This window comes from Triticum urartu, chromosome 6, assembly GCF_003073215.2.
Source record: "Triticum urartu cultivar G1812 chromosome 6, Tu2.1, whole genome shotgun sequence".
NCBI classification, from domain to species: domain Eukaryota; kingdom Viridiplantae; phylum Streptophyta; class Magnoliopsida; order Poales; family Poaceae; genus Triticum; species Triticum urartu.
This window is the reverse complement of record NC_053027.1, coordinates 32,951,025-32,969,707: the sequence shown is the minus strand read 5'-3', so window position 1 is coordinate 32,969,707 and position 18,683 is coordinate 32,951,025. Positions and strand designations below refer to the sequence as shown.

General features: G+C 42.7%; 1 protein-coding gene across 2 annotated transcripts; it reads left to right on the top strand.

The window, feature by feature from the left end:
• Positions 1-1,159: 1,159 nt before the first annotated feature.
• LOC125515676 (OVARIAN TUMOR DOMAIN-containing deubiquitinating enzyme 1-like) lies at positions 1,160-6,802 on the top strand. Of its 2 annotated transcripts, XM_048681190.1 has the most exons (12): positions 1,162-1,631; positions 1,719-1,763; positions 2,509-2,586; positions 3,077-3,154; positions 4,011-4,061; positions 4,317-4,367; positions 4,778-4,915; positions 4,998-5,117; positions 5,656-5,714; positions 5,805-5,860; positions 5,937-6,043; positions 6,152-6,802. In XM_048681190.1, exons 1-12 carry the CDS (start codon positions 1,203-1,205, stop codon positions 6,419-6,421), a joined length of 1,482 nt encoding a protein of 493 aa, XP_048537147.1. In that variant the 5' UTR covers positions 1,162-1,202; the 3' UTR covers positions 6,422-6,802. The 2 variants fall into 2 exon arrangements, with proteins under 2 accessions (XP_048537148.1, XP_048537147.1); XM_048681191.1 differs by lacking the exon at positions 2,509-2,586 and having other exon boundaries at positions 1,160-1,631.
• The last annotated feature ends 11,881 nt before the right edge of the window (positions 6,803-18,683 follow it).

Here is an 18,683-nt window from a genome sequence, read left to right as displayed (position 1 = left end):
GCGGAATTGCCACGCGAGCCCTCCTAGTTTCTCCCGCCGTGATGGAGCCACCCGGTTCCGGTTCAGGCTCAGGTTCAGGAGCAGCAGAACCGGCCGAGGAGGAGCGCATCCAAGAACCGGACTCCAACGCCTTGTAACCGAAAATTCTATGGCAATGAATTTAATGGTAAGTATGAACAAGGGTAGGCCTTGTTCGATGGCTACTCACTCTGTGCATTTCAAAACCGAACCGAAAAACCATACCGAAAATAAACCGAACCGAACCGATTTTACGGTTTTTATGGTTTCTGGTTTCGGTATGGTATGAACTTTTCATACCGATTTGAACTTTGGTTTTTATGGTATATACCGAAAAACCGAACGGTTAACCGAATAAACCGAAGTAAAAATAAATTTATATTTCTTGAGATGAACAATCATACAAGTTGTCATTTTTCTTGTACACGAGTCCAATTCACTAATAAGCATGTAAAATTTTCTTGTAACATAGTCATTTTTCTCTTTTTAAAATGCTAAGCACGTCCATAACCATCAATAGATGAATTAATGCATGCATATATACTTATATATATAGTCATATACTATTTGTGTAAAATAGTATGTGCTTTGAGTCATAAATTTGCAAATTATTATTACGTCATTTTCAAATTCACGTCAACTTTGGTTTTTATGATATATACCGAAATAATTTGGTATATACCAAAACCGAACCGTATTTTAATTTCATACTGTATTTACCGAAGTATTAATACCGTACAAACCGAAAAACCGTATAAACTGAACCATGTAAACAGAATAAACCGAACGCACAGGGTGAATGGCTACCCCTGTTCGATCCTTTTGAATTGCCTAGATACAACCTATGTTGTACGACATGACACGTGTTACCCATTCAACCATGGATTGGTCGCGTGTTTCTGATTGCCTTTCTTGTAATTTTTATCTTTCATGTGGGCTGTATCTGCAAACGAGAAGTGTGTGCCTGCGGCCTGTACTAATGTTTGGTTCAACATGGACTTTTTTTTTGGAGTTGGTTGCAAAACAGGAACTCCCAAGGGACCAAACCGCCATCAGAATTTCCAAATAAATAGCCGTCAAACCTTCTCCCCTTTTTCCATCCCGCACCCCGCACACCTTTCTTCTCCACGCCCTCGCGAGTTAGCGGAATTGCCACGCGAGCCCTCCAAGTTTCTCCCGCCGCGATGGAGCCACCCGGTTCAGGTTCAGGTTCAGGAGCTGCAGAACCGGTCGAGGAGGAGCGAATCCAAGAACCGGCCTCCAACGCCTCCTCCAACGGCGATGGGGCCCCGACCGCTGCTGCGCCGCCACCTCCCCTCCACCTCGAGCAGGCCGGAGGCGGCGCCGATGGGTCGCGCCCCGCCGCGGTGGTCGACCTCCGGAAGGGCAAGGCGATCGCCGCCGGTCCCTTTCCGCCACCTGTTTCCCCAAGCTCCGCGGGCAGCATCCCCGACTCCGCCTCCGCCTTCGGAGCCGGGGGGTCAAGCTCCTCGGCGGGGAGGAGGATGGTGGTGCCGAGGGACACGACGCTGCCGTTCGACTACACGCGGGTGTTCCAGCAGGTGGTACGAGAGGGGCAGTCGGTTATCATCGAGGAGGGCGAGGAGGAGCAGGTGACGAGCGTTCGCGATGTTGTTTCTTGGAGTTCTTGGAGTTGCTGGAGTGCGTTCTTGAGCGTTTCTTGGTTTCTTCTCGAGCAGGTGGAATCGCCGCACGCCAAGGACGCGCCCCCGGGAAAGGAAAAGGTATAGCCTGAATCTGGTCTTCTTGCTTGCTCGGTTGTGATTTGGAGTGTGGAACTGTGACCATTTTCTTGTTCGGGGCGTGGAACTGTGATCTCTTATGTTTGTTGAAATCTTGGGGATGATTTAGAGTAATATACAAGCGGAATCTTGGGCCGGGACAGTTTCATGATTATGACCCGGAGTTCTTCTTGCGGTGCAGTATGAATTTAGAACGACCGAGCATCTTGTTGTGATTATTGGAAACTGTTCAAGATTTAGGTGTCCAGTCTTGTGCTAACTGATTCTTCTATTCAGTGTGACGACATATTTTGCTGCAAGTGGAAAATGTGGGGAGGTACGAGGATCATGTCGTGGCAGTAGTTGCTGTGATACTTTAACAAGAAATCCTTAAGCCAAAATGAATCAGTTTTCAGTGTAAATGAGTTGTATTATAGGAGAATTAGTCTGAATGTTTGCACTGGATTACTTACCTTGACGTACATTATCTGGATCCTCAGCCACTTTTATGCAAAAGCCTTTGATCTCTTACTCCACCCTGGAGTTTGGTCGAGAAGTTTGGGCCTTTGGTCATCTGTTACCTGAAAGTTTGAATCTTACTACGAAGCCTCGAAAGTCGAAACTCAATTCATATAAAAATCAGCAGGAGTAGAGAGGATTTGGATAGCTCCACATTTTTTAATCTTCTTAGTCCTTTCACCTTGCTAATACAAAATCTGTGAATCCTGATGCTAACTCTGTGGAGTAGGAGAAGAAACTACCACAAGTCAAGGTGAGACCCAGGTCTGGAAAGGGGAAATCGCTCTGGAGTCGGCTCAAGAACAAGGTATGAACTGAATCTTGTTTACTCTTCGCACTTGTGATTTTCTTGGGTGGTATGGCCATATGAGCATTCTTGTACTTACCTACTTTATGTGCACAGAAACTGGAATTGGGATTCTTGATTTCTGTTTGTTCATGTTAATTCTGGACCTGTTAGTTTAATCAGGGCAACGAATCTTGGTTAGAGCATCATGTGGCATCCTAGAGTAGAGGAGGAATCTTGGGCAAATGTTGGCAGCACACGTCCTTGTTGCTCGTGGGTCTTTCAGAAATCTGGCATCATATTTTGAAGCAAAAATGTGTGGAAATCAGGAGGTCATCTGTTACCTGAAAGTTTGAATCTGACTATGGAGCCTCGAAAATTGAAACTCAATTCATATAAAAATCGGCAAGAGTAGAGAGGAGTTGGATAGCTCCACATTTTTCAATCTTGTTAGTCCTTTCACCTTGCTAATACGAAATGTGTGAATCCTGATGCTAACTCTGTGGAGTAGGAGAAGAAACTACCACAAGTCAAGGTGAGACCCAGGCCTGAAAAGGGGAAATCGCTCTGGAGTCGGCTCAAGAACAAGGTATGACCTGAATCTTGTTTACTCTTCGCACTTGTGATTCTTGGGTGGTATGACCAGCATTCTTGTACTTACCTATTTTATGTGCATGGAAACTGGAATTGGGATTCTTGATTTCTGTGTGTTCATGTTAATTCTGGACCTGTTAGTTTAACCAAGGCAAATGTGGCATCATGTGGCAAACGTGACCTGTTAGTTTAACCAAGGCAAAAGTGCCATCATGTGGCAAATGTGAACTGTTAGTTTAATTCTGGACCTGTTAGTTTAACCAAGGGAAGTCAACTGCATAGAAGATCTTGGTTTGAGCATCATGTGGCATCCTAGAGTAGAGGAGTAATCTTGGGCAAATGTTGGCAGCAGTACACACGTCCTTGTTGTTTGTGGATCTTTTCGAAATCTGGCATCATATTTTGAAGCGAATGGCTATCTCGTTGGAATTGCTGTCTGTAAAATGTGTGGAAATCAGGAGGTCATGTCCTGATTACTGCAATATTTTCGTAACAGAGCCTGAAGTCGAATGTACGATCTTCCTTTGTAACATAACCAAATATAATTTCTGTAAATCATTTGCTATTTACATGCAAAATCTCTGACCACTTCAGGATCTGGTTGAGAAGTTTCACCATTTGGTTGATTGGCACCTGGAACTCGCTCAGAAGCCTCAGAATATAATTTCTTTTAAATAGTTGCCGAAAATAAAGAGCTTTGGACTTGAACGTTTGTGGTCTTGCTATTACATTCTTGTTTCTTTTTTTACTGGGAAAAGGAAAATGTTTGGCTTCTTGTTGATTCTTTATAATTGTAAGACTGCCAGGATGTATGGACTTTAACTTCATTCTGTTCATTTCTTGTCAAATAGATTTTTTGTAGAGAAGGAAGGCAAATATGTTCAGAACGTGAGGAGCACCAGGTTTGTCTCCATTTTGCCTAATGTGAACGTTCAAATTTGAAGTGCATGAAATATCAAGATGAAAGTCCGAGATCACAAGATACTTTGGTTCATGGTTCCTGTACGATGAACTGTTCAGAAAGATTATTTTCTCTTTGGATACTAAATTGTATGTTAACTATTGGTTGTGATAGTTTGATGGAAGCTGAATCGTACTTGTACTGTTGTTGAGTTTATCATACATTAATTTCATTCTCTTCATTTCTTGTCAAATAGATTTTTCGTAGAGAAGGAAAGCAAATATATTCAAGACATGTGGAGCACCAGGTTTGTCTCCATTTTGCCTAATGTGATGTTCAAATTTGAAGTGCATGAAATATCAGGAAGAATGTCCGAGATCACAAGATACTTTGATTCATGGTTCCTGTACGATGAACTGTTCAGAAAGATTACTTTCTCTTTTATGGATACTAAATTGTATGTTAACTCTTGGTTGTGATAGTTTGATGGAAGCTGAATCGTACTTGTACTGTTGTTGAGTTATCAGACATTAACAGATATCTTCTTGTTTTCTTATTGAACAGCAACAGATCAATATCAGTGATGGGATTATACATGACAGTGGTTTTAAAAACCGAATATTGCAATAAAAACAAACTTTCCATCACCTTTTTAGATATGTTGTTTCCATGTTCTACTCTGTAATTTGAATTCTCGTATTTGTGTGGTTCTTGCAGACACGTCCCATCAATGAAGTAAGGAATCGGTATATGGTTTCTTCTAACGAGGCGAACCATCTTGATGCCTATTCGGAAATTAGACTGGTGATTGGAGATGGGGAGTGTTTCTACAGGAGCTTCATATTTTCCTACCTAGTAATTGACCTCCTCTCTTTTTCTTAGCATATGATGTAGGTTTAGTTATTTAACTTTCTCTGTTTATGCGAATGTACAACAGGAGCAAGTTATTGATAGGCAGGACACAGATGAGGAACATCGTCTCCTTCATGTCGTTGAAAGAATGTCTGTGCAACATGCAATTCTTGGATGGAACTCTGAGTTTTCCAGGACCAGCAGAGTAAGTTCTCACCTTCTCCATATTTGTTCTTTCTTGGATAAACATGCTTGCAAGGGATGATGATTCTCTTCAGGTTACAAAGTACACTTCAAGCATCATCTGGCATCTCACTATCTTTGTTTGTCATTTGCAGGAGATGCACAATTGCTTAACAGTAGTGGAATGCCGTCACAGTTTTACACAATGTTGGCACAAACTCAAATTTGAAGCTTATTATGAAGTTAACAACCCGATTGTAACAACAACCTTAAGAGAAATTTACGTGCAAAGGAACAACAGCAATATAATTGGGAAATAACATAATTTTATGCTTGTTTGAGCACTGCAACAATGCACGCCTGCTGGTTATTATTGTACAGCCACCTCACTGTTCTGTTACTATGCTATAGTATATCTGTAATGACTGAAGCTTCTCAGGGAGGTGTCTTAGCTGTGTTCTTTTATATCCTGCCATTGATCAATATTCTGTATGTATTATTGTATCCTGTAGTATGTAATGATTATCAACCATGAATAATCGAGTTGCTGATTCTTTCAGGCATTTGAGGAGCTGATTGAGAAAGTAATGAGATGGAAGGGCACGGAATCAACTAGCAGGTTTTTGATTCTTATGGTTTTCTGCAATTCCATCAAAGTATTGTAGATGAACGCATTCCATCTCACTGACATAATATGTGCCATTTTTAGTTGCCGTAAAGAGGAACTTCTCCAGTTCTTCAGCACGTATGAGAGGACGCAAGACAGTGAGAAAAACACCCTTGAACTTACATTTCCTTCTGTTCATCGTAATTCATGTTTCTGACACATTTTATTGGTTAGTTTTTGCTTTCCTCAGATTACTAGTAGCTATCCATATATGCTCGCACAGTGAGGAGTATGTACCACATATACCAGAGGTCGACCAAGGAAATTGCAGTCTGGAAGTTGTCAGTATCAGCATCCCCTTCCCTTACATTACCTCCTGCTGAATTTCAAGTGCATCCATTGTTGGATACACGACACTCATTTTACCTGACTTCTTGTTGCACAAACAGTGGTGCTTTGAGCACGTCATTCCAGCTCGTGTGGACGCGGACCATGTTATGTTGGTGGCTTTGGCCACAGCGCTTGAGGTCCCCCTCAGAACGGAATCATTCCAACAAGGATATGCTCGAGATATCTACACTGGTCCTGGATTTCCCCGTCCGAGTGTGACCCTGCTGTACACGGGAAATCACTACAACATCATCTACCCACGTGCTCCTTCTGCTGAGAGTTCAAGTCATCAGGCTTCCAAGAGAGAAGAGCCTGCTGGTCAGAGTTGAAGTCATCAGGCTTCCTAGGGAGAACATGCTGCTGATCAGAGTTCAAGTCAAGAGACTTCCTAGAAAGAACATCCTGCTGATCAGAGTTGAAGTCAACAGATTTTGCCAGATTAAAGTTGTGATGGGCTGCTGCCGTTGAATGAGTGTTGCTGAGTTAGTGGTATAGAGTTAGAGTAGATGCACCGATGAAGTTGGGGTAGGCATAGGATATACTTACTTGTGCATCCTTCTCCTGTTGGCTGGTATAAGGTGAACATCCTTCTGCTGCTGATGAATACAGTAATGAAGCCGATAGCCATATACTTGTGCATTCTTTCTGGTGCCACTGGATTGATCGATTGGCACATATACAAGGATGAATGCAATCGTTTAATTAGTTTCCGTGATTGGTTTATTTGTGATTCTTTATGTCTCTGCTGGTTACCCTGCTTGTGTCTGAACCTGTATGATAATCCAATATATTCCAATAGTAGAATGTAGAATTGTACATGCTGGGCATCTTTGAACTGTTCCAAGTCATCTGAAGAAGATGAACATTTATACTCTTTCGCTTGCATCGTCCCAAGTTGTGGAAACCGCAATCTTTAGCAGTGTCATCCACGGACTGATCCAGCTCTCGGTCGACGACGAAGGAGAAGGAAAATGGAACAACTGTATTGGTACCAGACATCAACATCTGGAGGCTTCAGACTTGCTGCAGTCCTGAGATAAATTCATCTTCAGGTTGGATTGGATCAAAGTGAAAGGATTCCAGATGTCAATTACAGAGCGGGACAGCTTCCTGAAGAGTATACGTTCCAATATATCATTGCTCATCTTTCTAGTTCTGATCCCCGTTGGAAGAAACTACTAGGATAGAGCAACTTTTTCTACACCATACGACCTATTCACTAATTAGATAAATTCCATCATATCGGAGAGACTGAACCACACACGGACAAGAAAGATCTCTGATACAATCAAAAGTTACATCAAGGACGTGGTTGGTTGCTTGCATCCCACCATGCATGCTCCGGGAGATCAAATTCGCCCGTTTGGTTAGCTGGGTTGCATTGAAATCTTGGCCCTGCATGAACCTCAAAGCACCGCTCAGCCAGCCGTGGGAAAACCCCTGAATCGGCAGTTTCCAAGGAGCCAAGCCCTCCGTGTACATGGAGGGGAACACGGCATCAAGCTCGTGCGATCGGGGAGAGCGCGGAATCGTGCGCGTCCCCGAGAAATTGGTGGGAGTATGCCTCCTCCCTGCTCCTCCGATGGCGGTAAGTAACATCAGACCCTACTTGTTGTAGCCTAGATCTATGAGTATGTGCTAAAGTAGAGTAGATCTACAAGTAGTAGGGTAGGTTATGCAAGGATTTCTTCATGAATGTTGTGTGAGGATGTGGTAGATCAGTTGGCAGCGGTGTTGTTTTGGTTTATGATAGGTTTTGCTTGTCGGCAGTGATGATTTCATGGTGTTGTGTTGGATTGATGTTTATGTGCTAGTATTACATGCTTTTCATATCGGTTTTCATGCTAGTATGGTAGATTTGGCAGTGTGTTGAGTTTCATGATCAATCCATGCTAGTGTGGCAGATTTGGTAGTGTGTTGAGCTTCATGATCAGTTCATGTTAGTATGGTAGATTTAGTAGTGTGTTCATCTTAATGACCAATCCATGCTAGCATGGTAGATGCATTATTCTTGTTCGGTTAGTTCTGGTACTAACCATTGTAGGCAATGACCAAGGAAGAGTATATTCAAGCCCTTACTTTATCGGACATCAAACAAACCTTTGCCTCCTATGTTGAGAACAGCCTGTTGGGGAACGTAGTAATTTCAAAATTTTCCTACGCACACGCAAGATCATGGTGATGCATAGCAACGAGAGGGGAGAGTGTTGTCTACGTACCCTCGTAGACCGAAGCGGAAGCGTTGACGCAACGTAGAGGAAGTAGTCGTACGTCTTCCCGATCCAAGCACCGTTACTCCGGCACCTCCAAGTTCTTGGCACACGTTCAGCTCGATAACGATCCCTGGGCTCCGATCCAGCAAAGCATCGGGGAGGAGTTCCGTCAGCACGATGGCGTGGTGACGATCTTGATGTTCTACCGTCGCAGGGCTTCGCCTAAGCACTGCTACAATATGACCGAGGTGGAATATGGTGGAGGGGGGCACCGCACACGGCTAAGGAACGATCACGAAGATCAACTTGTGTGTCTATGGGGTGCCCCCTGCCCCCGTATATAAAGGAGTGGAGGAGGGGAGGGCCGGCCCTCTCTATGGCGCGCCCTAGGGGAGTCCTACTCCCACCGGGAGTAGGATTCCCCCTTTCCTAGTCCAACTAGGAGTCCTTCCATGTAGTAGGAGTAGGAAACAAGGAAGGGGCGCAGCCCCTCCCCCTAGTCCAATTCGGACTAGGCCTTGGGGGGCGCGCGGCCTGCCCTAGGCAGCCCCTCTCTCTTTCTCGTATGGCCCAATAAGGCCCAATACTTCTCCCGGCGAATTCCCGTAACTCTCCGGTACTCCGAAAAATACCCGAATCACTCGGAACCTTTCCGAAGTCCGAATATAGTCGTCCAATATATCGATCTTTACGTCTCGACCATTTCGAGACTCCTCGTCATGTCCCCGATCTCATCCGGGACTCCGAACTCCTTCGGTACATCAAAACACATAAACTCATAATATAACCGTCATCGAACTTTAAGCGTGCGGACCCTACGGGTTCGAGAACTATGTAGACATGACCGAGACACGTCTCCGGTCAATAACCAATAGCGGAACCTGGATGCTCATATTGGCTCCTACATATTCTACGAAGATCTTTATCGGTCAAACCGCATAACAACATACGTTGTTCCCTTTGTATCGGTATGTTACTTGCCCGAGATTCGATCATCGGTATCTCAATACCTAGTTCAATCTCGTTACCGGCAAGTCTGTTTACTCGTTTCGTAACACATCATCCCGCAACTAACTCATTAGTTGCAATGCTTGCAAGGCTTATAGTGATGTGCATTACCGAGTGGGCCTAGAGATACCTCTCCGACAATGGGAGTGACAAATCCTAATCTCGAAATACGCCAACCCAACAAGTAACTTCGGAGACACCTGTAGAGCACCTTTATAATCACCCAGTTACGTTGTGACGTTTGGTAGCACACAAAGTGTTCCTCCGGTAAACGGGAGTTGCATAATCTCATAGTCATAGGAACATGTATAAGTCATGAAGAAAGCAATAGCAACAAACTAAACGATCAAGTGCTATGCTAACGGAATGGGTCAAGTCAATCACATCATTCTCTAATGATGTGATCCCGTTAATCAAATGACAACTCATGTATATGGCTACGAAACTTAACCATCTTTGATTCAACGAGCTAGTCAAGTAGAGGCATAATAGTGACACTCTATTTGTCTATGTATTCACACATTTATTATGTTTCCGGTTAATACAATTCTAGCATGAATAATAAACATTTATCATGAGATAAGGAAATAAATAATAACTTTATTATTGCCTCTAGGGCATATTTCCTTCAGTCTCCCACTTGCACTAGAGTCAATAATCTAGTTCACATCGCCATGTGATTTAACATCAATAGTTCACATCACCATGTGATTAACACCCATAGTTCACATCGTCATGTGAGCAACACCCAAAGGGTTTACTAGAGTCAATAATCTAGTTCACATCGCTATGTGATTAATACCCAAAGAGTACTAAGGTGTGATCATGTTTTTCTTGTGAGGGAAGTTTAGTCAACGGGTCTGCCACATTCAGATCCATATGTATTTTGCAAATTTCTATGTCAACAATGCTCTGCACGGAGCTACTCTAGCTAATTGCTCCCACTTTCAATATGTATCCAGATTGAGACTTTGAGTCATCTGGATCAGTGTCAAAACTTGCATCGACGTAACCCGTCACGACGAACCTTTTGTCACCTCCATAATCGAGAAACATATCCTTATTCCACTAAGGATAATTTTGACCAATGTCTGGTGATCTACTCCTAGATCACTATTGTACTCCCGTGCCAAACACAGGGCAAGGTATACAATAGGTCTGGTATACAGCATGACATACTTTATAGAACCTACGGCTGAGGCATAGGGAATGACTTTCATTCTCTCTCTATCTTCACCCGTGGTCGGGTTTTGAGTCTTACTTAGTTTCACACCTTATAACACAGGCAAGAACTCTTTCTTTGACTGTTCCATTTTGAACTACTTCAAAATCTTGTCAAGGTATGTACTCATTGAAAAACTTATCAAGCGTCTTGATCTATCTCTATAGATCTTGACGCTCAATATGTAAGCAGCTTCACCGAGGTCTTTCTTTAAAAAAAAACTCCTTTCAAACACTCCTTTATGCTTTGCAGAATAATTCTACATTATTTCCGATCAACAATATGTCATACACATATACTTATCAGAAATGATGTAGTGCTCCCACTCACTTTCTTGTAAATACAGGCTTCACCGCAATTCTGTATAAAACTATATGCTTTGATCATCTTATCAAAGCGTATATTCCAACTCCGCGATGCTTGCACCAGTCCATAGATGGATTGCTGGAGCTTGCATATTTTGTTAGTACCTTTAGGATTGACAAAACCTTCTGGTTGTATCATATACAACTCTTCTTTAATAAATTCGTTAAGGAATGTAGTTTTGTTTATTCATTTGCCGGATTTCATAAAATGCGGCAATTGCTAACATGATTCGGATAGACTTAAGCATAGATACGAGTGAGAAACTCTCATCATAGTCAACACCTTGAACTTGTCGAAAACCTTTTTGTGACAATTCTAGCTTTGTAGATAGTAACACTACTATCAGCGTCCGTCTTCCTCTTGAAGATCCATTTAATCTCAATGGCTCGCCGGTCATTGGGCAAGTCAATCAAAGTCCATACTTTGTTCTCATACATGGATCTCATCTCAGATTTCATGGCCTCAAGCCATTTCGCGGAATCTGGGCTCATCATTGCTTCCTCATAGTTCGTAGGCTCGTCATGGTCAAGTAACATGACCTCTAGAACAGGATTACCGTACCACTTTGGTGTGGATCTCACTCTGGTTTACCTACGAGGTTCGGTAGTAACTTGATCTGAAGTTACATGATCATCATCATTAGCTTCCTCACTAATGGGTGTAGTAGTCACAGGAACAGATTTCTGTGATGAACTACTTTCCAATAAGGGAGCAGGTACAGTTACCTCATCAAGTTCTACTTTCTTCCCACTCACTTCTTTCGAGAGAAACTCCTCTAGAAAGGATCCATTCTCAGCAATGAATATCTTGCCTTCGGATCTGTGATAGAAGGTGTACCCAACATTTTCTTTTTGGGTATCCTATGAAGATGCACTTCTCCGATTTGGGTTTGAGCTTATTAGGTTGAATCTTTTTCACATAAGCATTGCAACCTCAAACTTTAAGAAATGACAGCTTAGGTTTCTTGCCAAACCATAGTTCATACGGTGTCGTCTCAACGGATTTAGATGGTGCCCTATTTAACGTGAATGTAGTTGTCTCTAATGCATAACCTCAAAACTATAGTGGTAATTGGTAAGATACATGATAGATTGCACTATATCTAATAAAGTACGGTTATGATGTTCGGACACACCATTATGCTGTGGTGTTCCAGGTGGCACAATTTGTGAAACTATTTCACATTGTTTTATTTGAAGACCAAACTCGTAACTCAAATATTTGTCTCTGCGGTCAGATCGTAGAAACTTTATTTTCTTTTTACGATGATTTTCCACTTCACTCTGAAATTCTTTGAACTTTTCAAATGTTTCAGACTTGTGTTTCATCAAGTAGATATACTCATATCTGCTCAAATCATCTGTGAAGGTTAGAAAATAATGATACCTGCCGCGAGCTTCAATATTCATTGGATCGCATACATCAGTATGTATTATTTCCAATAAGTCTGTTGCTCGCTCCATTGTTCTGGAGAATGGAGTCTTAGTCATCTTGCCCATGAGGCATGGTTCGCAAGCATCAAGTGATTCATAATCAAGTGATTCCAAAATCCCATCAGCATGGATTTTCTTCATGCGCTTTACACCAATATGACCTAAACGGCAGTGCCACAAATAAGTTGCACTATTATTATTAACTTTGCATCTTTTGGTTTCAATATTATGAGTATGTGTATCACTATGATCGAGATCCAATGAACTATTTTCATTGGGTGTGTGACCATATAAGGTTTTATTCATGTAAACAGAACAACAATTTATTCTCTTACTTAAATGAATAACCGTATTGCAATAAACATGATCAAATCATATTCATGCTCAACGCAAACACCAAATAACACTTATTTAGGTTCAACACTAATGCCGAAAGTATAGGGAGTGTGCGATGATGATCATATCAATCTTGGAACCACTTCCAACACACATCGTCACTTCACCCTTAACTAGTCTCTGTTCATTCTGCAACTCCCGTTTCGAGTTACTACTCTTAGCAACTGAACCAGTATCAAATACTGAGGGGTTGCTATGAATACTAGTAAAATACACATCAATAATCTGTATATCAAATATACCTTTGTTCACTTTGCCATCCTTCTTATCCGCCAAATACTTGGGGTAGTTCTGCTTCCAGTGACCAGTCCCTTTGCAGTAGAAGTACTTAGTCTCAGGCTTAGGACCATACTTGGGCTTTTTCACTTGAGCAGCAACTTGCTTGCCGTTCTTCTTGAAGTTTCCTTTCTTCCCTTTGCCCTTTTCTTGAAACTAGTGGTCTTGTTATCATCAACACTTGATCTTTTTCTTGATTTCTACCTTCGTCGATTTCATCATTATTAAGAGCTTGGGAATCGTTTTCGTATCCCTTGCATATTATAGTTCATCACGAAGTTCTACTAACTTGGTGATGGTGACTAGAGAATTCTGTCAATCACTATTTTATCTGGAAGATTAACTCCCACTTGATTCAAGCGATTGTAGTACCCAGACAATCTGAGCACATGCTCACTGCTTGAGGTATTCTCCTCCATCTTTTAGCTATAGAACTTGTTGGAGACTTGATATCTCTCAACTCGGGTATTTGCTTGAAATATTAACTTCAACTCCTGGAACACTCATATGGTCCATGACGTTCAAAATGTCTTTGAAGTCCCGATTCTTAGCTGTTAAGCATGGTGCACTAAACTATCAATTAGTCATCATATTGAGCTAGCCAAATGTTCATGACGTCTGCATCTGCTCCTGTAATAGGTTTGTCACCTAGCGGTGCATTAAGGACATAATTCTTCTGTGCAGCAATGAGGATAAACCTCAGATCACGGATCCAATCCGCATCCTTGCTACTAACATCTTTCAATTTAGTTTTCTCTAGGAACATATCAAAAATAAAACAGGGGAGCTAAACGTGAGCTTTTGATCTACAACATAGATATGCTAATACTACCAGGACTAAGTTCATGATTAATTTAAGTTCAATTAATCATATTTCTTAAGAACTCCCACTTAGATAGACATCCCTCTAATCTTCTAAGTGATCACGTGATCCATATCAACTAAACCATGTCTGATCATCACGTGAGATGGAGTAGTTTCATTGGTGAACATCACTATGTTGATCATATCTACTATATGATTCACGCTCGACCTTTCGGTCTCCGTGTTTTGAGGCCATATCTGTATATGCTTGGCTCGTCAAGTTTAACCTGAGTATTCCGTGTGTGCAACTGTTTTGCACCCGTTGTATTTGAACGTAGAGCCTATTACACCCGATCATCACGTGGTGTCTCAGCACGAAGAACTTTCGCAACGGTGCATACTCAGGGAGAACACTTCTTGATAATTAGTGAGAGATTATCTTATAATGCTACCGTCGATCTAAGCAAGATAAGATGTATAAAAGATAAACATCACATGCAATCATATATGTGATATGATATGGCCATCATCATCTTGTGCTTTTGATCTCCATCTTCGAAGCATCATCATGATCTCCATCGTCACCGGCGTGACACTTTGATCATCATCTTATCATCGTTGTGTCTCACAGGTTTTCTGCTTCCTTGAGTATTGCTATCGCTTAGTGATAAAGTAAAGCATTATTTGGCGCTTGCATTTTATGCAATAGAGCGATAACCATATGGCTTTTGCCTGTTGCCGATAACTTGTTAAAAACATGATCATCTCATACAATAATATTTATCATCATGTCTTGACCATATCACATCACAACATGCCCTGCAAAAACAAGTTAGACGTCCTCTACTTTGTTGTTGCAAGTTTTACGTGGCTGCTACGGGTTGAGCAAGAACCGTTCTTACCTAGGCATCAAAACCGCAACGATAGTTTGTCAAGTTGGTGTTGTTTTAACCTTCGCAAGGACCGGGCGTAGCACACTCGGTTCAACTAAAGTTGGAGAAACTGACACCCGCCAGCCACCTGTGTGCAAAGCACGTCGGTAGAACCAGTCTCGCGTAAGCGTACGCGTAATGTCGGTCCGGGCCGCTTCATCCAACAATACCGCCGAACCAAAGTGTGACATGCTGGTAAGCAGTATGACTTATATCGCCCACAACTCACTTGTGTTCTACTCGTGCATATTACATCAACGCATAAAACCTGGCTCGGATGCCACTGTTGGGGAACGTAGTAATTTCAAAATTTTCCTACGCACATGCAAGATCATGGTGATGTATAGCAACGAGAGGGGAGAGTGTTGTTTACGTACCCTCGTAGACCGACAGCGGAAGTGTTATGATAACGCGGTTGATGTAGTCGTACGTCTTCACGGTCCGATCGATCAAGTACCGAACCTACGTCACCTCCGAGTTCTGCACATGTTCAGCTCGATGACGTCCCCGGACTCCGATCCAGCCGAGTGTTGGGGAGAGTTTCGTCAGCACGATGGCGTGGTGACGATGTTGATGTTCTACTGTCGCAGGGCTTCGCCTAAGCACCGCTACGATATTATCGAGGATTATGGTGGAGGGGGGCACCGCACACGGCTAAGAGATCATGAGATCAATTGTGTCTCTTGGGGTGCCCCCTGCCCCCGTATATAAAGGAGGGAGGGGGGGTGGGCCGGCTCTTGTATGGCGCGCCGTAGGAGTCCTACTCCTACTGGGAGTAGGATTCCCCCTTTCCTAGTTGGATTAGGACTTGGGGGGGAGGGAGGAGAGGGAAGAAAGGAAAGGGGGGGGCGCCGCCCCCCCCTTGTCCAATTCGGACTTGGGGTGGGGGGGGGTGCGGCCGCCTTTAGGCCTTCTCTCCTTTCCCGTAGGCCCATTAAGGCCCAATACGGGTTCCGGTTACTCCCGGTACTCCGGAAAATGCCGATTCACTCGGAACCTTCCGATGTCCGACTATAGTCTTCCAATATATCGATCTTTATGTCTCAACATTTCGAGACTCCTCGTCATGTCTGTGATCTCATCCGGGACTCCGAACTCCTTCGGTACATCAAAACTTATAAACTCATAATATAACTGTCATCGAACTTTAAGCGTGCGGACCCTGCGGGTTCGAGAATTATGTAGACCTGACCGAGACATGTCTCTGGTCAATAACCAATAGCGGAACCTGGATGCTCATATTGGCTCCTACATATTCTACGAAGATCTTTATCGGTCAGACCGCATAACAACATACGTTGTTCCCTTTGTCATCGGTATGTTACTTGCCCGAGATTCGATCGTCGGTATCTTAATACCTAGTTCAATCTCGTTACCGGCAAGTCTCTTTACTCGTTCTGTAATACATCATCTCGCAACTAACTCATTAGTTGCAATGCTTGCAAGGCTTAAGTGATGTGCATTACCGAGAGGGCCCAGAGATACCTCTCCGACATTCGGAGTGACAAATCCTAATCTCGAAATACGCCAACCCAACATGTACCTTTGGAGACACCTGTAGAGCTCCTTTATAATCACCCAGTTACGTTGTGACGTTTGGTAGCACACAAAGTGTTCCTCCGACAAACGGGAGTTGCATAATCTCATAGTCACAGGAACATGTATAAGTCATGAAGAAAGCAATAGCAACATACTAAACGATCGGGTGCTAAGCTAATGGAATGGGTCATGTCAATCAGATCATTCAACTAATGATGTGATCCCATTAATCAAATAACAACTCTTTGTCCATGGTTAGGAAACATAACCATCTTTGATTAACGAGCTAGTCAAGTAGAGGCATACTAGTGACACTCTGTTTGTCTATGTATTCACACATGTATTATGTTTCCGGTTAATACAATTCTAGCATGAATAATAAACATTTATCATGATACAAGGAAATAAATAATAACTTTATTATTGCCTCTAGGGCATATTTCCTTCAGCATATTTCCTTCACAGCCGTCGTTGACTCAGGATGCAAAGGTGTTTTAGAGGCCTCACTTGTGTTCTTTAGTGCTGGCGATGCTTGTGGCTGATACTAAGGTGGAAATTAAGGCTGCCAAGGCATCGTTGAGGGGGTCAATGAAAGGGAATGCGATGAAATGAGATCCTTTCATGTCCATCTTTATCATGTACAAGATGTTTAATATCATCGTGGGAGAAGTGAGGACTGATAAGGGCTTTAAGGAGGTGCATCTGAACATTGTTGCCAAGATGGTCTTCGAGTTATGTGACACAAAGTTACCTCAACATAGGTGTACAACCATCTTTTGGAAGTGGAGAGCAAGATGGGCCTAGGTGCCAAAGCGTAGAGAGCTTGGCGGTGCACAATGTGACCAAAACACCTTCACCATTCTATTGGAGGTCGAGCACTACGAAGGCCACATCACGGTTAGCTAACCTGTAACTTGTTTCACTTGATCCAACATGCCAATCACAAAAAAACAACATTGCATTTCATTCTTAGGATCACCCCAAGGACGTTGAGTACCTCAACAAGCCCATCCAGAAATACTCTTGGTGCAGCCATCTTCTCCTGGGGTCTGACTACAGGCAAGCATGCGATGGGATCCAGCGATCCTCTCAATACACCCATCGTAGAGTATCCAAACACACAGGAGTTGGAGATCATCATCCTTTGATAACCCTGACAAGCCTCTTATCATATTCCTACTTATGAGAGGAAGAGGGACACCTTGAGGGACAAGGAGCTGAGCATCTTTAGTAGCATGACGACGCCACCAAGGAGGTGGCATTCGCCATCAGGCACAACTGTATCTAAAGAGTTGAAAATGGTGAGAAAATTAATATGTTATAAAACTACTATCGATTTAGTAAACACATCTAGAAAGGTGATCACAAGAAGGGGAACAATTGTTTTAAAACTATTGTGCAGGAGCTCTTTGACCCACACGCTGGAGAATGAGATGAGGTATTATTCGTCAAAGATACAGATAATTTCTTGGAAGTGGAGGCCAACAAGATACTTCAAAATTCCTATGTCATGGAACATTTCATTGCCGGCAATACACTTGATTGAATACTTTTTTCCGTTCGATCTTATTATCGCCTTGAATGGGACTCGCAATATGAAGAAAAAATGGCATTGTGAGAAGAAAGAAAAGAAGAATACGGTGGGCTTTGCCTTGAAGAAGAAAACCGGCTGGTTTAGCCAGCTTGTTTTATTAGTCGAGTGACGGGCGCACTCGACTTCACGTCCCCATCTGCACAACAGTCAGCAGTGGGGAGGGCGAGATGAGATGACAGCCAGCCCATGGATATGATGCTTTATTATGAAGGTCATGCAAACAATTCCAAGACAAATGTCGTTGATCCCAAGAAGAGTACCCATAGAACCCTACAACCTCCAATCAACCTCAACACCAATCATAAAAACAGCATCAATGAAATTGGATGACAGATAGTTTAACTCCACTTTATTAATATGGTTGAAAAACAAAACAAGCACCCCGCCCTACCGTCACTTTCTTGGATGTACAAATCATCAAAACCTAACTTTTTTCCTAAGAAATTAGATTTATCCTTATTCAAGCGAGATATCGAGAGGAAAGTCACATCCGCACTCACTCGCCCCTTGAGGTCTAGGAGCTCTCAAATTGCCATGGTGGAGTACCATGACAATTCCATCTCATGTTTTTCATTGCTCTCGGCGGTACCCCTTCAGGGAGCCTTTCGATTCATGGATTGAACTTGCACTGGTACTATCTACTACCACTCCAACAGTTCCCTTAAATTTATTTTTGTTTGCGCTTTTCTAGAGGGGTTCCCCTGATGTATGTCATTCTTCTATCTCTCCTCAAACTGATCCACCATAATTGCCACAATAGTGTTTTTAGCAACATGAACAGTGGTGCCTTCAGTAGTCGGAAGGGGGA

What these genes read in the sequence shown, in the direction of transcription:
- LOC125515676 (XM_048681190.1), top strand. Translation starts at nt 1,203, where the DNA reads ATGGAGCCACCCGGTTCAGGTTCAGGTTCAGGAGCTGCAGAACCGGTC. An exon ending in GGAGTCGGCTCAAGAACAAG is followed by an intron (nt 3,155 to 4,010) that starts GTATGACCTGAA and finishes CTTGTCAAATAG; the next exon opens with ATTTTTTGTAGAGAAGGAAG. An exon ending in CAGAACGTGAGGAGCACCAG is followed by an intron (nt 4,062 to 4,316) that starts GTTTGTCTCCAT and finishes CTTGTCAAATAG; the next exon opens with ATTTTTCGTAGAGAAGGAAA.